The sequence below is a fragment of the Podarcis liolepis genome, assembly GCF_965112155.1.
Source record: "Podarcis liolepis genome assembly, chromosome: Z".
Taxonomy (NCBI): Eukaryota; Metazoa; Chordata; class Lepidosauria; order Squamata; family Lacertidae; genus Podarcis; species Podarcis liolepis.
In genome coordinates, this window is record NC_139570.1 from 49,686,229 (window position 1) to 49,705,700 (window position 19,472).

At 48.3% G+C, this 19,472-nt stretch overlaps 2 protein-coding genes across 5 annotated transcripts in view; both read left to right on the forward strand.

Moving 5' to 3' along the window:
* Positions 1 to 19,472, forward strand: part of RABGAP1 (RAB GTPase activating protein 1) — a 92,737-nt gene that overhangs the window by 42,374 nt on the left and 30,891 nt on the right. The gene's annotated exons all lie outside the window — the stretch shown is intronic.
* Positions 88 to 10,079, forward strand: GPR21 (G protein-coupled receptor 21). 2 transcript variants are annotated; one of them, XM_083486001.1, is made up of 2 exons: positions 88 to 5,482; positions 8,136 to 10,079. In XM_083486001.1, exon 2 carries the CDS (start codon positions 8,233 to 8,235, stop codon positions 9,289 to 9,291), a length of 1,059 nt encoding a protein of 352 aa, XP_083342127.1. In that variant the 5' UTR covers positions 88 to 5,482; positions 8,136 to 8,232; the 3' UTR covers positions 9,292 to 10,079. The 2 variants fall into 2 exon arrangements, with proteins under 2 accessions (XP_083342127.1, XP_083342126.1); XM_083486000.1 differs by lacking the exon at positions 88 to 5,482 and adding an exon at positions 5,504 to 7,763.

Here is a 19,472-nt window from a genome sequence, read left to right on the forward strand (position 1 = left end):
AACTAATCCAGAATGCAGCAGCTCGACTGGAGACTGGGAGTGGCTGCCAGGAGCATATAACACCAGTCCTGAAAGACCTACATTCAAAGTGTCAGTGCTGACCTTTAAAGCCCTAATTGACCTTGGCCCTGTATCCCTGAAGAAGCATCTCCACCCTCATCATTCAGTCCAGACACTCAGGTCCAGACACCTCCTAGGGTCTTCTGACGGTTCCCTCACTGCAAGAAGTGAAGTTACAGGGAAGTTACAGTTGGCTGTGGTGCCCTCCCTGCGGAATGCCCTCCCATCAGATGTTAATGAGATAAAGAACTATACCACTTTTAGGGTATAGGTGGGTTTTTGGGGGATAGGTTTTTTAGGGAGGTGGGTGGTCATCTCAGTCTAAACCACTGAGTGTCTTGTGCTTGTCGATCAGAAGGTCAGCGGTTCGAATCCCCACGACGGGGTGAGCTCCCATTGCTCTGTCCAGCTTCTGCCAACCTAGCAGTTTGAAAGCACGTCAGTACAAGTAGGTAAATAGGTACCGCTGCGGCAGGAAGATAAACACGTTTCCGTGTGCTCTGGCTTCCCTCACGAAATCCCATTGCACCAGAAGCGGTTTAGTCATGCTGGCTACATGACGCAGAAAGCTGTCTGCAGACAAACGCCAGCTTCCTTGGCTTGAAGCGAAATGAGCGCGGCACCCCATGGTTGCCTTTGACATGACTTAACCGTCCAGGGTTCCTTTACCACTTTTAAAAGATATCTGAAGGCAGCCCTGTATTGGGAGTTTTTTTAATGTTTGATGTTTTATTATGTTTTTATACGTGCTGGAAGCTGCCCAGAGTGGCTGGGGCAACCTGGTCAGATGGGTGGGGTATAAATAATATAATAAATCAGTTAAGTGGTTGAGTGGGCATATATGTGGTAAAGTGAACTACAACCCTCATCAATCCCAGCCAGCATGTACCAGGGTTGGCAATGGTTGGTCTGTAATCAGACACGTATGTGGAACATGGCTTTATTGAAAGCTGAATGGAGCCTGCATTTTCAGAGGCAGAATGTACATGGAGTAGCAGGTGGCTGTGGGCAAAAGGCTGTTGCTTGTAAGTATCCCTGAAGCTTCCAGCAGCCCACCATAGGAAGCAGGATGTTGACCAGGTGCACCGTTTGGTCTGCTGCGTCCTGTGCTTTGTTCATGCCTAGCAGCCTCCTCCAACCTGGGCGATGCTAGTTGAGACTGTGGGGAGTTGTAGTTCAAAACATCTGGTTGAGGAAGGCTGCTGCCTAAGGTCATAATCTTGTGGTGAAGGGCTTGGGTGCATGGGAAAACTGTAGGTCACCACTCATTATGGTGCCAACCTTTGTAGAAACACAAATACGGCTTTACCATTTAAAAAAATTGTTTCCTCCTTTCTTTTGTTGTTTAAGCAACAGCCTCTGTTGCTTCTTTTTTTCTGCCACTGGCTTGGATGTGCTCACTGAGAGTGTCAGTCAGCAAAATTAGCTCAGTGGGTTTTTAAAATGCAGCTTGTTTGCATTTATTTATAATGCATTGCATATATTATATTGCATCAACTTCTGGCAGTGCTCTTTTCATCTTCATTGTTCCTTATGAAAACATTTAGCCAAAGCCAATAAAAGTACAGTTGAATTGGGTCCTAGGTCTGTGACTTAATCCTTGGGGAAGAGTATTTGGGCAGATAGATGGTGGCCTGGTTTTGTGGAGGGCATCAAATTAGTATAATGAATGATAGATGCTATTATCTACCAGGTTGGGAACTGGGTGGGCAGAAATCTGGGATTGCTCAGCAGAAGTAATGAAATCTGTTTGAAAGCTGCCGAGAAGATGGTTGTAATCTCACTGATCTTTCCGTATTAAAACTGGTGCTAATCCATTTTCTTTATGTCTTGCTACAGCCTTGCATTTAACAGCTAACCTGGTAGCCTTAGATGACCAGGAATTTCACGCAGGCGAGTGAGTGGGCTGGCAGAAGAGGAACAGACTCTTCCATCCCTCATCCACCAGCCTACTTGGTGTCCATGCTGGGAGTGTAAAAACTGTGATGCATTTGTCAGCGCAGCACTGTGGCAATGAGTTTTAATGTCAACAGACATTTGCAAGATGTATTCTGAGTCTAAATTTGTGGCAGTTGTGTGCCTTAAAGCCACCCACATTTCACGCTGGGGCTCTTGCCAGCTGTGCAGCACAGAAACCTGTCAAATGAATGTGATATTTGAGGTGGAATGAAAGAAGGAGACAGGTGCATGCAAGCCCCCCGCCCCCTTTGTGGTAACTAGCATGGTAAAGGGTACTGAAGAAGCAGGGAATATAGGAAAGCTCTCCAGTTGGCGGCATTAGCAGCTTCTGCTGGGTTGCTTGGAAGAAGGTTGTGATGCAGCTTTGAAAGAAGAGTATGATTATTTGGAACGGGGAAACAGTAATTGCATTTGGGTTCCAGGGAATCTGCCTGGCCTGCTCAGAACCAGACGGAGACAGTGTTACTCACCCACATGCTTGCATCGTGGTATTAATGTGTGGGGTCTGCATAGGAGATTCACTTAATCTTCCTATACCTGTTGATCCTACCTGTAAATCATGCTCTCCCCATCCCACAAGCACACATACTAGTGGAATGCCACAAACACAGAGTTTCAAACCCATAGTTTTCTTTGCAAGGCACTGCTCCTTGCTTGCTGCTGGAGCTTATATGTTCTGTGCCAGACCTGCATCTCCTTCCAGTTTCCTCAGGCCAAGTCCTTCCGTTGCTGTCTGCCTTTTGAGACTGGTGCAGTGGGACTTGCTGTCTGAACTGGCTCACAGTATTGATTTAGCTGCCTCCTAGAACAGGCATAGGCAAACTCGGCCCTCCAGATGTTTTTGGCCTACAACTCCCATGATCCCTAGCTAGCAGGACCAGTGATGAGGGATGATGGGAACTGTAGTCCCAAAACATCTGGAGGGCTGAGTTTGCCTATGCCTGTCCTAGATCTTCTCGATTGGGCCACCTGTTACGCTACCCACCTGCTTCTCTTCCCCTTTCTCCCAATAGCCACCACCAGTTTTCCAGATAATATCACCTCCCAGGCTGGTCTTCAATCAGAATTCTGTCAAAAATGCCAGTTTTGGTGGATTAGGAGTTTGCTAGGCAGACAAGCAAGCAAGAAGTCTGATTGCTGTGGTTCTGTTCCCTCCTGCCCAAAAGCAGTTGATACTCTCACATGCCTACTTTTTTGCTATCCTGAAACAGCACCTCTCCACTCTTCTCCAACATCCTGACTGTGCTTGATTTGCAGGAGATTTATCTTTCTCTCCATGCTGTTGCTCTCCTGGTCTTTGGGGGGGGGGGCATCAGGAGGAGAACTGGTTTTCTGCAGACTCATTTGCATTTTGAGTAACAATGCTCTCAGAATTTTGGGTGAGCTTGGTGTAGAATTTGCATTCACTTGGGAAACAGTGAATACAGCCTGAGAAGAAAAAGAAATGCCACTGGCTTTCTGGATGCCAGCTTCCAATTCTCAGGAAGTTAAATAGCAACTTAAATGGCCCCTTTCAAAATCTTCAGGTTCCTATCCCCCAAATTTTGTGACTTTAAAAACACAGGAAGAAGCTTCCTTTCTAGTGTGCCAGACCAGGTTCTGCCTCCACAGGAGGCAGCAATGCTTCAGTTGCTGGAAACCACAGGAGGAGAGAGGGCTCTTGTGCTCCAACCTTTCTTGCAGGATCTTGCTTCCAGCCATCTGGCTGCCCACTGTGAGAACAGGATGCTGAACTAGATTAGCCATTGGCCTGACCCACCAGGTTATTCTTATGTTCTTTATTTCAATCTATCTCCATATTGTTTATGCTGACTGGCAGTGACTCTCCAGGGTTCCAAACACGGTTCTTTCCCAACTCTACCTGGTGATGCCTGGAATCGAACCTGCGACCATCTGCTTGCAAGCCAGATGCTCTGCCACTGAGCTATAGACCTTTCCCAACTTCTTTTTCCCTTGCTTTTAAAGGCTATATGCCAAGAAACCCAGAAGGATGTTGTAGAAGCCAAGATATGCACTTTCTAGCCTAGCTTGGTCCTGTGGGTCTCTCCCTCCTTTGAGAGGGTGGGGGCAAAGGACCAGGGTCTGATTTTTCTCCCTGGGAATTTTGATCTCTTGCTTTACTTTGATAGCTAGACCAGCACCCATCCTTCTGTCACTATACATTTTTATTTTTAAACAGGCTGATTTTTTTGTGTTGATTCTTTTTAGAGGCTGCACTGAGCCACAAATGGCTGTTTGGCTTCTCCTTCCGCATGAGTAGCTGCTCCACTGACCCAGCAAGCTGCTGCTTTAGCTTGTGCTGGCTCAGCAAAGGGGGAGCAACAAATGAGGAGATCCATAATGCAACCCTGATGGACTCGCCTAGTTTTCCTGGAAGGTTAATGAACTGCTGTCAGGCTTGGAGTCGAGAGGAGTCCTTTGGGCACATAAGAGGAGCCTGCAAAAGCAGACCACTGGCCCATACAACATCCTCCCGTTTTCACAGTGGCCACCCAGGTGTCTCTGGGAAACCAACAAGCAGGATTTGAGCACAGGAGCAATCCCTCATCCTGTAGCTTCCGGTTGAGCTCTGCAGAACAAAACAGAAACACTGAATGCATCAAATGTGGGAAGCCTCTTTCTGGTGGCATACTGGCTATTTTCACTGTGACACCCGGGAGATACTGAGTAAATGCAACTGCAAAAGGAGCTGGTGGAGTGTCTGAAAGACCTGTCGGTTGGAATATCTCTGAAAACCAACTCCCTTTCTTAGCTAGGACTCAAAACCTTTGTTTCAGAAGTTTGCCCTTGATGACTTTTGCCCCTCTGTCCTCACTGGTAGGTCTATGCCCCGCATGACCGAAGGCCCTTACATTAACACATCCATCTGTGTTGGCAGCAGCTGCTGCTGCTCTGGAACCATTTCCCCAGCAGATGTCTCCGGAGCGAATAGAACTGGATGAAGTGAGAGCTGCTGCAGTAAATCTTCTGGCCCTTTTGCCTTTCCATTCAACTAGTTAGAAAGTTTTCCAGGAGAATACATATCCAGGCATGTGTCAAATAATTCTGGCTGTCATTTCACAACAGCAGAGATTGGGATTGGCACTTCATCTCCCCACAGGCAGGTGGGTATTGTCCCAAAAGCTGTGCTGACACCTATTTACAGAACTCTCTGTGGATTAAATAATTTGAGTTCTGGCTTCCATTCCTCCCAGTACAGTTCAAACCACTAGTTATAGAATACAGTCGTACATTGGAAGTTGAACGCCTTGCGAATTGAAGGTTTTGGTTCCTGAGCGCCGCAAACTCAGAAGTGATTGTTCCGGTTTGCGAACATTCTTTGGAACCCAAACATCCGACACAGGTTCCACGGCTTCCGATTGACTGCGGAAGTTTCCCGCAGCCAATTGGAAGCAATGCTTTGCTTTCCGAATGTTTTGGAAGTCAAACGGATTTCTGAAACGGATTCCATTTGACTTCCGAGGTATGACTGTAGTAGAATTGTAGAGTTGGAAGGGACCCTGAGGGTCACCTAGTCCAAGCCCCTGGAATGCAGTAATCACAACTAAAGAATCCCTGACAAGTGGCCATCCAGCCTCCCTTTTAAAACCTCCAGGGAAGGAAAGTCCACAGCCTTCCAAGACTGTTTCACTGTTGAACCATCAAAAAGTTCTTCCTAATGTTTAGTCACAATATGCCTTCCTGTCATTTGAATCCATTGGTTTGGGTCCTGTCCTCTGGAGCAGAAGAAAACAGGCTTGCTCCATCTTCCATGTGACAGCCCTTTAGATATTTGAAGATGGCTATCATGTTTCCTCTCACTCTCCTGTTTTCCTAAACACACCCCACTCCCTCAACCATTCCTCATAAGCAGGGCTGTCTTTACCCAGGGGTGCAGGGCACCCAGGCGCTGAATTCTGGGGAGGCCCTACCGCTGGAGCCGCCTAAGCTCTTAACTATCTACCTGTTATGAAAAAATAAGTAATTTTGATCAAGCTGACATTCAAAGCTGGCCTCCCCCCGGCCGCTTTCTCCTCCCCAGAGTTCCTCCCTGCATGGAGAGGCGTTGCTCTCTTGCCCACCATCAGCATGGCTGCTGCGTCCCTCTTCTTCTTCTCCTTCCTCCTCCTGGGGAGCTTTTAAAAGTGCCTGTATGTGAAGCTGCGTCCCTTTGCGGAGCTTGGGCGCCCGGTTCTTGAGGGGCAACAGCAGCAATGCTTGGAAGGGCAGGCTGCCGCCATGGCCTTGCCTGCAACCACGGAGAAGTATATCTTGGGTGTAGACGTGGGCAGTCTAAATTGGGGGGCACTGGGCGGATCTTTGCACCCCAGCGGCGCATATGCTAAAGACAGCGCTGCTCATAAGGCTTGTTTTCCAGGACCTTTATTACCTATAAAGAGTTTGTTTGTGAACCTGCTAGCCTCAATTTCGGCTGTTGTATGTGTCACTGAAGCAAGGTTGTGGCTTCTGTGAGAAACGTTTAAAAGTTGGCTTTGTGTCCTGGCCTGTTCGTGATCCACAAGCCATAGTTTCCCCATTTGGACATAACAGGAAACTATGGCTTAACTGTGGCTTCCTGGCTGGTTTATTCATTCACACAAAGGAAGGAGCGAAGTGCTTAAAAGCAGGTGCTTGAAGCTTATTTATATGGTGGCTTATTAAGCTAAGATTTGATCAAGGGATTGCAGCCATTGTGTTTGCTTCTATAGAGGCTTTGATGCTATCCTCTGAGGGACGCTCTTGCACAGTTCCTACTTACTGTAAGTCAGATACCTTTCAGTTGTGTCTTCCCCATAATGTCCAGATCACTATCATTTAGTGCTGATTTTGTATAGGACCTGTTAAGAGCATGGCAGAGCGTAATTGCCAAGCTTAAACATCTCAGTGGACATGGGAGTGTGCCAGCTGGGTTGGGTTCAGATGGTTTAAACCACGTGGAGAGTGTGTCTTGGGAGAGAGAGCGCACTTTGGGATGTGTGAAGCATGCCGTCTGCCCCGCCCCCTCGCAGCCCACTCCCATGCGTCTAACTCAGAAGGGCATATTAGGATTTTTGCTGCACATCTTAGGTGAAGAAGGACAGCTTTGGGAAAAACAACAACTTAATGCCTTGGTGATCCGCCAAGGAAAGACGCGTTGCAAACCTGTAAGGGAACCGGACCTCTGAGCGCACCTCCGAGAGGCCCTTCAGAAGTACTAAGCGGGTGGGCTTGGCTCCTGGCAGACTCAGCCGCGGCCCCTCTTTGCTAAAGGGCGGGGCGCTCCTCTTTGGAGATGAGGGGGCGCACCGGCGATCGAGCCAAGAAACGAGGGCGCGCGCGCCTTTGCTGCGGCTACCCGGGCGCGGAAGGGAGGCTCTTGGCTGCGCCCCCACCCCTCCTGTCGCCGCCGCCGCCTGGATCGTCTTCCTTTGTCCGCCCCCTCCCTCGCACCTGGGTTCCTCCCCCTGCGCCGCGCAGGCTCTTCTACGGCCGGCAGCTGCTCTGCCTGGCTGGGCGCATCAAAAGCAGCCGCTGCCGCGTCCCTCTGCGTCTGCTCCCGGCGCTCGCTTCGCCTTTGTCCCTCTCGGCTGCAGGTAGGCAGGAGGGCAGCTCAGCCTAGCCCAGCCGTGGGGGAGGGGGAGAGACCCACAGGCCGGACCCTCTCTTCTTCTTCTTCCTCTTTCCTCACTCCTGCATCGGCGGAGAGGTGCGGGATCCGGCGCGGCGGCGGCGCCCATTCTCCATCCGGCTGCGGAGAGGCTAGCCGAAGTCCTTCAGCGTTGTGGGTGAGGAGGCCGGCTTGTACGCGTCCTGAAGCTGTGGGAGGGGGGATGCTGTAAAGGCACCCCTCCCTCCTTTCCTTTTCATCTAGCACCCGCCCTCGCGTGGCTATTGCTGGATCCCCCCCCCCATTGCACAAGCAAGCGAGCTTCCCTCCATCCCCTTTCTCTATCGCCCCCCCCCTTCCACGCATCTGTGCGTGGTGTGTTGCTGAGCTGCCAGCAGAGAGAGAGAGGAGGAGGAGGAGGAGGGGGCGGTGGCTGTGGAGGCTGCAGCCCAAAGAGCTGGTGTTTCCAGGAGGGAGCCACTGCGGACAATGCCCAGCAGCTCCAAGGAGCTTCTGCATCCCTCTCCATCTCCTGTTTGGGCTTTGACAGGGTGGCACATGTGGCAGCCGCAATGACAGCAGAAGCAGCCAGGCAGCATCCACCATCAGTGGCAGCAGAGTGAGGGGGTTTCTGCCACCAATGCAAGATGAATGCCTCTCTCGATGGTAGCAACCACAGCAGCAGCAGGCCCTTCTGCCTCCTGGCTGCCGGCTATCCGGAGGCCTTGGACATCTGCCTGCTGGAGCTGATCGTCATTGTCTTCCTCACCGTCCTCATAATCTCGGGCAACATTGTGGTCATCTTCGTCTTCCACTGTGCACCACTGCTGAACCACCACACGACAAGCTACTTCATCCAGACCATGGCCTACGCTGACCTCCTGGTGGGTGTGAGCTGCCTGGTGCCTTCACTCTCCCTGCTGCACTACCGGGTCACCTTCTTGCCGGAGTCTGTGATCTGCAAAGCCTTTGGCTACGTGGTCTCCGTGCTCAAGAGCGTCTCCATGACCTCCCTGGCCTGCATCAGCGTGGACAGGTACATCGCCATCACCAAGCCGCTGTCCTACAACACCCTGGTCACCCCCTGCCGCCTCCGGGTTTGCATCCTGTTCATCTGGCTGTACTCGGGCGCTGTGTTCCTCCCGGCTTTCTTTGACTGGGGAAAGCCCGGCTACCACGGGGATGTTTTTCAGTGGTGTGCTGACTCCTGGGACACCTGGGCCATCTTCACCCTCTTCATCATCATCATGCTGTACGCGCCGGCAGCCTTCGTGGTCTGCTTCACCTACTTCAGCATCTTCCGCATTTGCCAGCAGCACACAAAAGAGATCAATGAGAGGCGTGTGCGGTTCAGCTCCCAAGAAGGGGAAGCGGCTGATGCCCAGCCATGCCCAGACAAGCGCTACGCCATGGTTCTCCTGCGCATCACCAGCGTCTTCTACATCCTCTGGCTCCCCTACATAATCTACTTTCTCTTGGAGAGCTCTTCTGTCTACCACAGCCGAGCAGCCTCCTTCCTGACCACCTGGCTTGCCATCAGCAACAGCTTCTGCAACTGTGTCATCTACAGCCTGTCCAACAGCGTCTTTCAGAAAGGCTTGAAGCGCCTCTCTGGCGCTGTTTGTGTCTCTTGCGCCAGGCACCGGGCGCCAAAGGAGTCCTCCGCCTCGAGGAGCAAAAGACCTTCAAATGGGTGTCATGCGTAAGATACAGATTGCTCCGACAAAAAACAACAACAACAACAGAAAATAGATTAAAGATATTGCCAGGTTTGCAAAAAAACTGACAAGAACACACAATTTTTCTCTGAGAAATGCTGCTGAAGAACTGGAGATTTCCACAAGCATGTCTGTTTTAGTGTTTCACTTTACAAATGTCCTTGTGTGAGGCGGGTTTGGTGACCTGGCACCTGTGTTTCCAAAACTGAGCGCTCCTCCTCCTCCTCCCCTTTCTCTCCTGTCTGGAGTGCCTGCCAGTGGTGGGCATGCAAGACCTCTGGCAAAAGAGACTAAGAACTTTAGTAGTTCTTCCTTTAAAGCTTGGGCATTTTCGGAGAGCTTTGATCTTGCGTGTCAATGTGGGAATGTGTAAATGGTCTGATGGTATACTCTCTGATTATTTGCTTTTGTTTTTCTGTGCAAATGCCAAAGTATATTTCAGAATTCTTAACATAAGGGGCCAAAGTATAGTCTCCCTGACTCCCCCCCCAACCCCATTTCCCCCATAGTCCTATAAACAAATAATGTAAACACTTAAACCTTTGATTTTGTCGTGTGATACAGCCACACCACATGTGATTAATCAGTATTCTGACCTCCCCCGATGCTTTTTCCAAAAACTTCTCATCCTGAGTGCCCTGTTAGAATGCTCATATGTGATTTACAGTACAGTGTTTGCATTTTTATTTTTTAAAAAATGTTTGTGTAGTAATTGGGATGACTTTGAAGCAGACAAAATTTAGCAGTTGAATAAAGTATTTTCTTTTTCTAAGTAAGTGGAGAAAATATTTTGACCATCCCTATTGCTCTGGATATGTAGGCGGCAGCTTGAGAATAGAACAAAGGCATTCTCATTGGAAACCAATGTGTGCTCAATTTTTGTTGTTATTTTAAGGAAATTTCTTTTTAAAAAACTTTCCTTTTAAACTTTCTTTTTAAATATTGAATTCCTCTAATACTTTACATACAGCTTTAGTAGCAAAACGAAAGTGAAGCATTAGACTCCTAAATAACTTGTATTTTCAAGAAAGGTGCAATATTTTGGATTTCCAGTTGGGAAACTGGGAACCCCTTCCTCCTGTTAGGGTAGGTGGGATTGATACCTGTTCAAAAACCCCAGGAGCCAACTGCATTTCTGCTTTACCAAATGGAAAGAGGAGTTGGGCTCCCTGAACTTGCCTGGGGTGTCCTGTATGCCCCCATTTGAGGAAAGCAGAGCAATCTCTAAGCAGATCAGTGTTCTGGGTACAGCGCTCTCTGTTGTCCCTATCACACCCCTGGCACTGCCTTGGCATGATAAGTTTCTTTTGTGGGAGAAATATACAGAGAGCAGACTGCTAGTCACGATGGCTATAAAGTACATTTCTGATCACAATTCAAAGTTGGTGCTGACTTTTAAAGCCCTAAACGGCCTCGGTCCAGTATACCTGAAGGAGCATCTCCACTCCCATCATTCTGCCCGGACGCTGAGGTCCAGCTCCGAGGGCCTTCTGGCGGTTCCGTCCCTGCGAGAAGTGAGGTTACAGGGAACCAGGCAGAGGTCCTTCTCGGTGGTGGCACCTGCCCTGTGAAACACCCTCCTGTCAGATGTCAAGGAAATAAACAACTACCGTGGTACCTCTGGTTACAAACTTAATTTGTTCCGGAGGTCCATTCTTAACCTGAAACCGTTCTTAAGCTGGGGTACCACTTTAGCTAATGGGGCCTCCCGCTGCTGCCCCTGCATCATTTCTGTTCTCATCCTGAGGTAAAGTTCTTAACCTGAGGAACTACCGGGTTAGCGGAGTCTGTAACCCGTGGTGTTTGTAACCCAAGGTGTTTGTAACCCGAGGTACCACTGTATCTGACTTTTATAAGACATCTGAAGGCAGCCCTGTTTTGTGAAGTTTTTAATGTTTATTGTGTTTTTAATATTCTGTTGGGAGCCACCCAGAGTGGCTGGGGAAATCCAGCCAGATGGGCAGAGTATTATTATTATTATTATTATTATTATTATTATTAATAATAATAATAATAATAATAATAATAATAAATTATTGTTATTGTTATGAATCTCCCAGTTCAAAGCCAGTCGACCTTTGAATACCAGTTATCAGAGGGGAGCAACAGAGCAGGAGGGCTGTTTTCATGCCTGCCTTGTGGGCTTCCCACTGTTGGAAATGGCAATGTGGTGCTTTGGGCTGATTCAACAAGGCTCTCCTATTAATTTCTTTTCCTTGTCTAGTGGAGGGACAGGTAGGCATGCAGAACATGAACTCTCACTGTGTGGCTGCAGGTGACCTGCTCTCTTCCACTCACTGGGCTTACTGGTTATGCTCCCCACTTTTTCAAGCTTATCTTCCCCGGTCATATTTTGGTGAGTTTGAAAACAGAGACAGGGAACCTGTGGCCCCCCCAGAAGCTGTTGGACTCCCATCAGCCCCACCCAGAGTGACCAGTGCTCAGGATGAGAGGGGTTTGTAGTCCAGCAGGATCTGAAAGGCCCCCCTTTAAAAAAAAAAAAAACTTCTGAGACAGCTGCCACTGGGACTTAGCCCAGTTCCTATTGTCTGGAGCTGGTAACTTTTTTGTTTGCATGCCTGGTAGAGAACTTGTTTTTGTAGGTGCCTCCGCCGCAGCTGGGTCCTGACCAGTGTTTCATATATTTTAGCCAGTGTGCTGTTTTTTTTAGAGCTAGATATAAATGCTGAAGCTGCTGCATGATGATATCTTCTGAAGAAGACGAGGACAGCTGTCCCGAAGTGAGCGTTCATCATGTTTGTGGGCTCTTTGCAGTCTGCTTCTTGACACAGATTTTCAATGAAGGCCTGCTTTTCCAGGTGCCTAAGAGCAAGCGGGAGGTGCGGGAGGCGGTGGAGGACAGGGGTGCCTGGCGTTCTCTGGTCCATGGGGTCACGAAGAGTCAGACACAACTAAACGACTAAACAACAACAACAACAAGAACAAGAACAGCAGCAGCCAGCCTGCACCCTCCAGACACTCCCATCATCCCTGACCATTGGCAGTGCTGTGTGGGGCTGGTTGGGAACTGTTGTCCCAAACCTGGTGAGTCCCACATTTGCTACCCCTGTTCTAGAGAGAGATCTTTGGATAAACTTTTTCACTTCTTGGAGACATGCCTTTCTCTTGCATGCTGTGTGCACCCATCCACCCATTCTGTAGCTCTCTTTATTTCAGGAATGTGGGGAGGCTTTAAAGAACAGCGGGGGGGGGGGGAGCAATTTCCATTAAAGAGAAACCCCTTTTTCCTCCTCAAGCTAAGGCTACTGGTGTTGCCCATCAGCTGATGGGTGACTGGGGGTGTGCCCTTCTCCAGCAGTGGAACCACTGGGAGCCCTCTTTAAGCGCCTGCTCCATCCTTTAAAGCCCTACCTTTACCTGCCCAATACCTTATGTCAGGGATGATGGCAGATGTATTTGTGCGTTCACCAGAATGACTTGGCTAGCCAAATGGGAAGGCTCTGGCAGCTCCGTTTCATCTGTGGGCCAGAAGTTCCTCTTGCTGGATTAAGCTGTGGCCAGACATAAGACCCTGTGTCTCTGACCTTCTGTCCCCAAATGAACTCACCCATCTTTACTGTACTATAATGCTGTGGGTTATGATAAATAGAAACTGTTGTTGTATCATAACTCTTTTGCCACTGATCTAAGCTCCTGTGATGCCACAGAATGTTCACGAGTGTTTTGCAGTTTATTAAAGAGAGGGGCCAGCTCATAAAAAGTGCCTTTTTGATGGGAGGTAGACTTCAGCCAAACTGAAGAGGGGGCGGGGAGCCTTAAATAGCGTATTTAAGAAAGGCAGGAAGGCACATCAGGAAGTGGCTGGAACGAGTAGTCTTGAGATGTGAGGTCACCCTAGGTAGCATAGAAGTACTTGGGACAACCTCATGACTGGTCCATTGGGCAAGACTGGATCTAGACACATCAGAGAAGCGTTTCAGTTAAACTCATTGTAAACTTTGTATGACAAATCGGGTTGGCAAAAACCAAACTTCACAGCGCCATCTGGTGTCACAGTGTTATAATGCACATACAGCACATATAAAGTGCTTTTTCTTTGCTAATGTAGCTGAGTCCCCAAAGGTTGACCTGCTTCTGTGGGATCTTCAACGTGTTACTCTTGTTTTGTCCACTGCTGCTGCTCGTACTACTACACATACTCTTCTTTTAGTTTGACCACATGCACACACACCCCTTGGAAAGTGTACTTTGCTTTTCTGCGTTTGCTGTTTGATAGATTACACATCTCCAGCATCACTTCTCTTACTCTGTTTATTTCCTGAAATAATAATTATAATTATTATCAACATTTATTTATATAGCATCATCAATGCATATGGCTCCATACACAATTATAGTGAGAAATTCTGCTCTGAAGTGTGTACTGTCTAAAATCTTATATGCTGCTTGACTGAGCGGGGATGAGGGGAACAACCCTCAAAGTACAATTGGTAGTGTTTTATATCAGCCTCCCCCAACCTGGTGTCTTCCTGATGTTTTAAACTACAACTCCCATCAGCTCCAACCAGTTTTTGTTCAGGTTACTCTGTTTTCAAAGCAACAGAATCCCTCCAACCTCTTCTGAATTACTTGAAAACTGTGAGCATGTTCCTTTCCCCTTCCATCAGCTTTCGTCAGTGCCAAGGGCCTCGCTGTAGAACATGAGGTCTGTTTTTTATTACCCTGTTCTGAAACCCTTTTTTTTCCAGGGCTGCTTGAACTCTACAATAAAATAACTTTAAAATCCTTTGCTCCAGGTGACCCAGATTCTGCACCAAGGAAAGCCAGATATTTTTGCTTGTGCAGAGTTTTTATTTTGTGTAACTGATTCTGCAGTATTTGCTGTTTTGAATAACTCTAGGGCAGGAAGAAGGAGCTATGTAGGGTGTACAGTACTCAGACCCCCTCGTCTTACTTAGCCCTCCCCCCAAAACTATTGCCCAAACACTCTCGTCTGTCTTAGCAGCTAGGAAGGAGGGCAGTTCTTTCTCTGACCCAGTTTGCATGTAGTACTAAACATAGGCATGGTTCAGTTCAGACAAGCACACATGAGAGTTCACAGAGTGAATATGACAGCCTTCAAGCTGTTGCTTGACTGAAGAAATCTTACAGTTTTTAAAATGTGTGCATAGTTGCACACTCTTGAAATAACTGAGGACCTGGCTACTTTCAGGGCTGCCTCCTCCCATCCTATCCTGCCTTTCTGCTTTGTTCAACTAGGATGGCCCTTTTTTGAGGTGTGATTGGCAGGAATGTGTGAAAAGGCTTTTTCTCTTGCAGTGATTAAGCTGTGGAACTCCTTGCCCTGAGATGGGCATCCACCTGGCTTCCTCTCTGCTGGCGTCCTGATGCCTTTGGCCTGGCCTTTTGCTGAAAGGTCTTACACCTTCTCTCCTCTCTCTCCTCTCTCTCCTGTTGTTGAACTGCTTTACTTTCAAGTGTGGGGTTTAAAACTTTTTGTTGTTGTTGTTAGTCACCTTGGGTGCTCCAGCTTGAAAGGCAAAGGTGAGATATAAATGGATTTTAATGAATAAATCACGTGGAGGAAAAACCTAGTTCTGGAGAGCATCCCTTAGTTTTTGATGGTGCTTACCTGTATTGTCAGAGGCATTTTCAAAGAGGCATTTTCAAAGAAGAACCCCATAGAAGTGAGGTTATTATTCTACAATGGCGCTTGCCATCTTGCCATTTTCACAAGCTGACAGTATTTTAAAATAATTTAAAACATTTAAAAGAGATTCTTCTGACTAGTTTAAATTGGGGGCGGGGCACCTTTTTAGGTGGCAAAATGGTTTCTTTAATCAACAAAATATGACAGAACTTGAGTAGGGTTGTCTTGTGGTACATGCAGGATAAATTACATGCAGAATGAATGTAGATGGAAAAGGTAAACAGCATTTCCGTGCGCTCTGGTTTCCGTCACGGGGTTCCGTTGCACCAGAAGCCGTTTAGTCCTGCTGGCCACATGACCCAGAAAGTTGTCTGTGGACAAACACCGGCTCCCTTGGCCTGAAAGCGAGATGAACGCTGCAACCCCATAGTCACCTTTGACTGGACTTAACCGTCCAGGGATTCTTTACCTTTTTACCTTTACCTAGATGGAAAATCCATGGGGTCACAAAGAGTCAGACACGACGAAACGACTAAACAACAAGATGGAAAATGAAAATCCTTCACTTGCCCTCACTTGCTATGTCTTTTTAAGTGGAAGAGATCAGTTTGCTTGGGGGAGGCCCCTCCCTTCAGGCCCCTCCCTTCATGACTGTTGAACTCTTCTGGAGGGAGGTGTTTTTGCAGAATCGACCAATTGGCAGGAAGTGGTCTGGGGACCTTTTTTGGGGGGGAGAGGCCCCACCTCTCTCCAGAAGAGCCCAGTAGGCATGCTTACTGCCCCAGAAGGTGGGGCCCCTCCCTGGCTATCTGGCCAACTCCCCCTTGAGAGAAGAGGAGTCTTCCTGTTCTGGCTTGGATTGCTTTTGCCTCCTCAGGGCTGGGTCTGGTGAATGACACAACCTTAATATGGCATTGGCCTTTTGTGCCATATCTAATTTAATTGCTTTGTTTTGGACATGTGGCTTTTGCAGACATATAAATGTGTTCTCAGATTGCTCTGCAGCCTGGGGGCTCACATTCCGCAGTGGGAGGCTTTTTAATATGCCAGTTATTAACTGTTCCTTGGCAGGCCTTCGTGAAGGAACATGCAGTGGCTGTGAAGGGTTCAGATGCAGTGAACTAGGACTCCCTAGAATAATTTTGATTCTGTCTGCTGACACTGAAGGAGTAAGCCAGACGTGAGTTCAGATTCCCCACTTCGCCATAGAGCTCAGTGCAGATGCTGGATCACCCTATATGACTCCAACCAGGGCTGGGGAACCTGCTACCTTCTATTGTTGCTGGACTCTGGTTCCCATCAGCCCCATCCAGCCCCATTCTCAGGGATGATGGATGCTGTAGCCCAGCAACACTTGCAGCTTCCCCACCCTCCACCCAAGTCAAACGGCCTGTGGGGGGGGGGAGTGTTTATACCACACCACTAGCGCTCATGGCACTTTTGGAGGCACTATATGTAGGCAAGATTCCTGCTGTAATGATAGAACTTGAGTCTATAGGAAATTTCCTCATGCTGAGTCATCCGGCCATTGGTTCATTTTGTCTTCACTGGCTGGCAACAGCTCTCCTGGGTTTCAGACTAGAGTCTTTTCCCAATCTGAAGATGCCAGGGGTTTCACCTGGGACCTCTTCTGCATGCAGGCCATGTGCTCTGCTGTTGAACAACGGCCCCTTCTCTTGCTACTCTACAAGCATACTCCCATAAGCTCTTCGAAAGAAATATGTGATGCAAATAGAACAAATGCTTAAAAGTTAAGGCTGCAGCAGTGAGTTTAATCAGTGGTTCCAGATTTTCTGATCTAGGTCAGCTCCCATATTTTCCTTTTGTGGACCATTCACTGTGGGTCTCAGCAAACCTCCCTCACACCAGCACCTTTGTGAAAACCAGTTTTAGTATGTTATGAAAATCACAAGCCTTAGGCTAGGCCATTGACAAAAGAGTTGTTTTAGCTTGTCAATTCCTAGAGCAAAAATAGCACACAGCACCATTGCCATATTACTAAAATCTCAGGTCTTAGACCAGGGCCCCCTTGGTCCATTTAGCAAATTGTTTTCATCTGTGTTGTCAGGGGCACAGAATCAATTATTGACTCTTCTGCAGCTGTTCCTTGGGCTGCCTGAATGGAGGTTGTGAACCGCAGTATGAGAACCCCTGACCTAGATTAACTTAAAATCAATTTTAAAAAAGAGGTCTCTTTGTTAATCTGGCAACATATAAACATACAATGGAAGTATTTTTTTAAGCTCCAAAGGCCACCACCAGAGGTTCTCCACACGCCCAATTTGCCCTTTCATTCTAAGGTGTTACTGCTTCCTGGAACCTGTGGCCTTCCAGAAATTGCTATAGATCCAGTCTCCCACCATCTCTGCCCATTGAACACGCCAGCTACAGCCGATGGCAGGTGGGATTCTAGCAACACCTGGGAGTGTTCCCCACCCCTGCTCTGCGTCATGTGCAGGCATCACACTTTTGGTGGCCAGGAGCTGCTTTGTAAAGGAGAACTGTGGAGGCTTGTAAGATTCTGCAGCGAGTGGTGGGATTGTGTTGCTGCAAAACTGGTTGGCTCAGGAATGGAGGCATCCTCAGGTTTGGTGCTTGAGAGATCTGCTGGAGATCAGTGGGTTGTTTCTGAGGGAGCATCCTTATACCAGGGGACCTCTTCCATAAGGTGAGCCTGGGAGAGGCATGGATTCTTTGTTCTTCTTGGATCACATCGGGGATTCTGCAGATCTGAGTGCTGAACGTCTCAGCTTTGAGCCTCCATGTTGATGCCTTGTGCTGTAAGCAGAGTCAGTCCCTTCAAAACGTCGGGGGAGAATCAGAAATGCAGCCTAGTTAAATAAAACGAGGGTTTAGTCATGTAAAGGAATGACAAATGCGAGCAGATAATGTATTTCTCTTTGTTCTCAGTTTTGTACGTGTCATAAGTAATGACAGCTTGACAGAAACCAGCATTTTCATTTATGAGCTTATTTATTTTAGGGAAAATGGAAAGCGGAGGAGGGGTAGTGGAGAGGAGAATCAGGAGGTCCGGAATAAACCCTGGAACTAAGGAAGGCCAAAATTTCCAAAAGGAAGAGCTGCCTCAGTGGGTTGGCAGGAGCATTAAGGCAGTGAAAACAAACTTCTTTCGGTATATTTATAGTGCCAGTAGTTTTTCTGTGCTTAATCTTTTAGTGTTTGACAATAATTGTATGCCTTTGATCTTTCACTGTCCCTCGGTGCCCAGTTACTAAAAAGCAGGTGAGGGCTTCAACATTTCTGAACAATTTTTGTTATTTTGTTGTTTTTTTCTTGAGCAGGAAACAATCTGACATGCGAGGAAGCTTCTTTTACAATGGGACCTGTACTGATTGGCTGGAAAGCAACAGGTACCTTGCCTACAAAAAGGCCTGTGTGCTCTATCTAGTGTAAAGGTAAAGGTAAAGGGACCCCTGACCATTAGGTCCAGTCGTGGCCGACTCTGGGGTTGCGCGCTCATCTCGCTCTATAGGCCAAGGGAGCCGGCGTTTGTCCGCAGAGAGCTTTCGGGTCATGTGGCCAGCATGACCAAGCCGCTTCTGGCGAACCAGAGCACACACGGAAACACCGTTTACCTTCCCGCCAGAGCGGTCCCTATTTATCTACTTGCACTTTGATGTGCTTTCGAACTGCTAGGTTGGTAGGAGCAGGGACCGAGCAACGGGAGCTCACCCCATCACGGGGATTCGAACCGCCAACCTTCTGATCGGCAAGTCCTAGGCTCTGTGGTTTAACCCACAGCGCCACCCGCATCCCCTCTATCTAGCATTGGCATAGGCAAACTCAGCCCTCCAGATGTTTTGGGACTACAACTCCCATCAATCCCTGGAGTTGTACAGAACATCTGGAGGGCTGAGTTGCCTATGCCTGATGTAGCAGGCTGCTTTGTGGGATTGGCAGTTAAGAACCTAAGAAGAGCTTGCTGCTTCAGGCCAAAGGGGCCCCATCTAAATCCAACATCCTGTTCCGACAGTGGCCAACCACTATTAGGAAACCCACCTGAGCGCAAGAGCAATATTCTCCCCTCCTGTGGTTTTCAGAAACTGGTACTAAGGAGCACCTGTGCCCCTAACTCTGGAGGCGGAACACAGGCATCATGACTAGCAGCCATTGGTAGCCCCCTCCTCCATGAATGTGTCTCACTGCCTGCATGGCACTTCTGCACCCTTTTTAAAAGCTTCAAGAAGGAAAACTGTGCTCTCCACGAATACATGCTCCTTCTCACCAGGTGCAGTGTGGGATAGGTTTTGCTCAGAACGAAGTACAGTGGGTGCTCGGGTTGCGAATGTGATCCATGCGGGAGGCACGTTTGCAACCCGCAGCGTTCGCAACCCACAGCAGTGCGTCTGCGCACGCGCGGGTTGCAATTCGGCGCTTCTGTGCATACACAAAGTGCAATTTAGTGTTACTGCGCATGCGCGAAAACCCGGAAGTAACCCGTACCAGTACTTCCTGGTTCAGCACGGTGCGCAACCCGAAAACATGCAACCTGAAGCGTCTGTAACCTGAGGTATGACTGTAGTGAGTTTGTTGAATC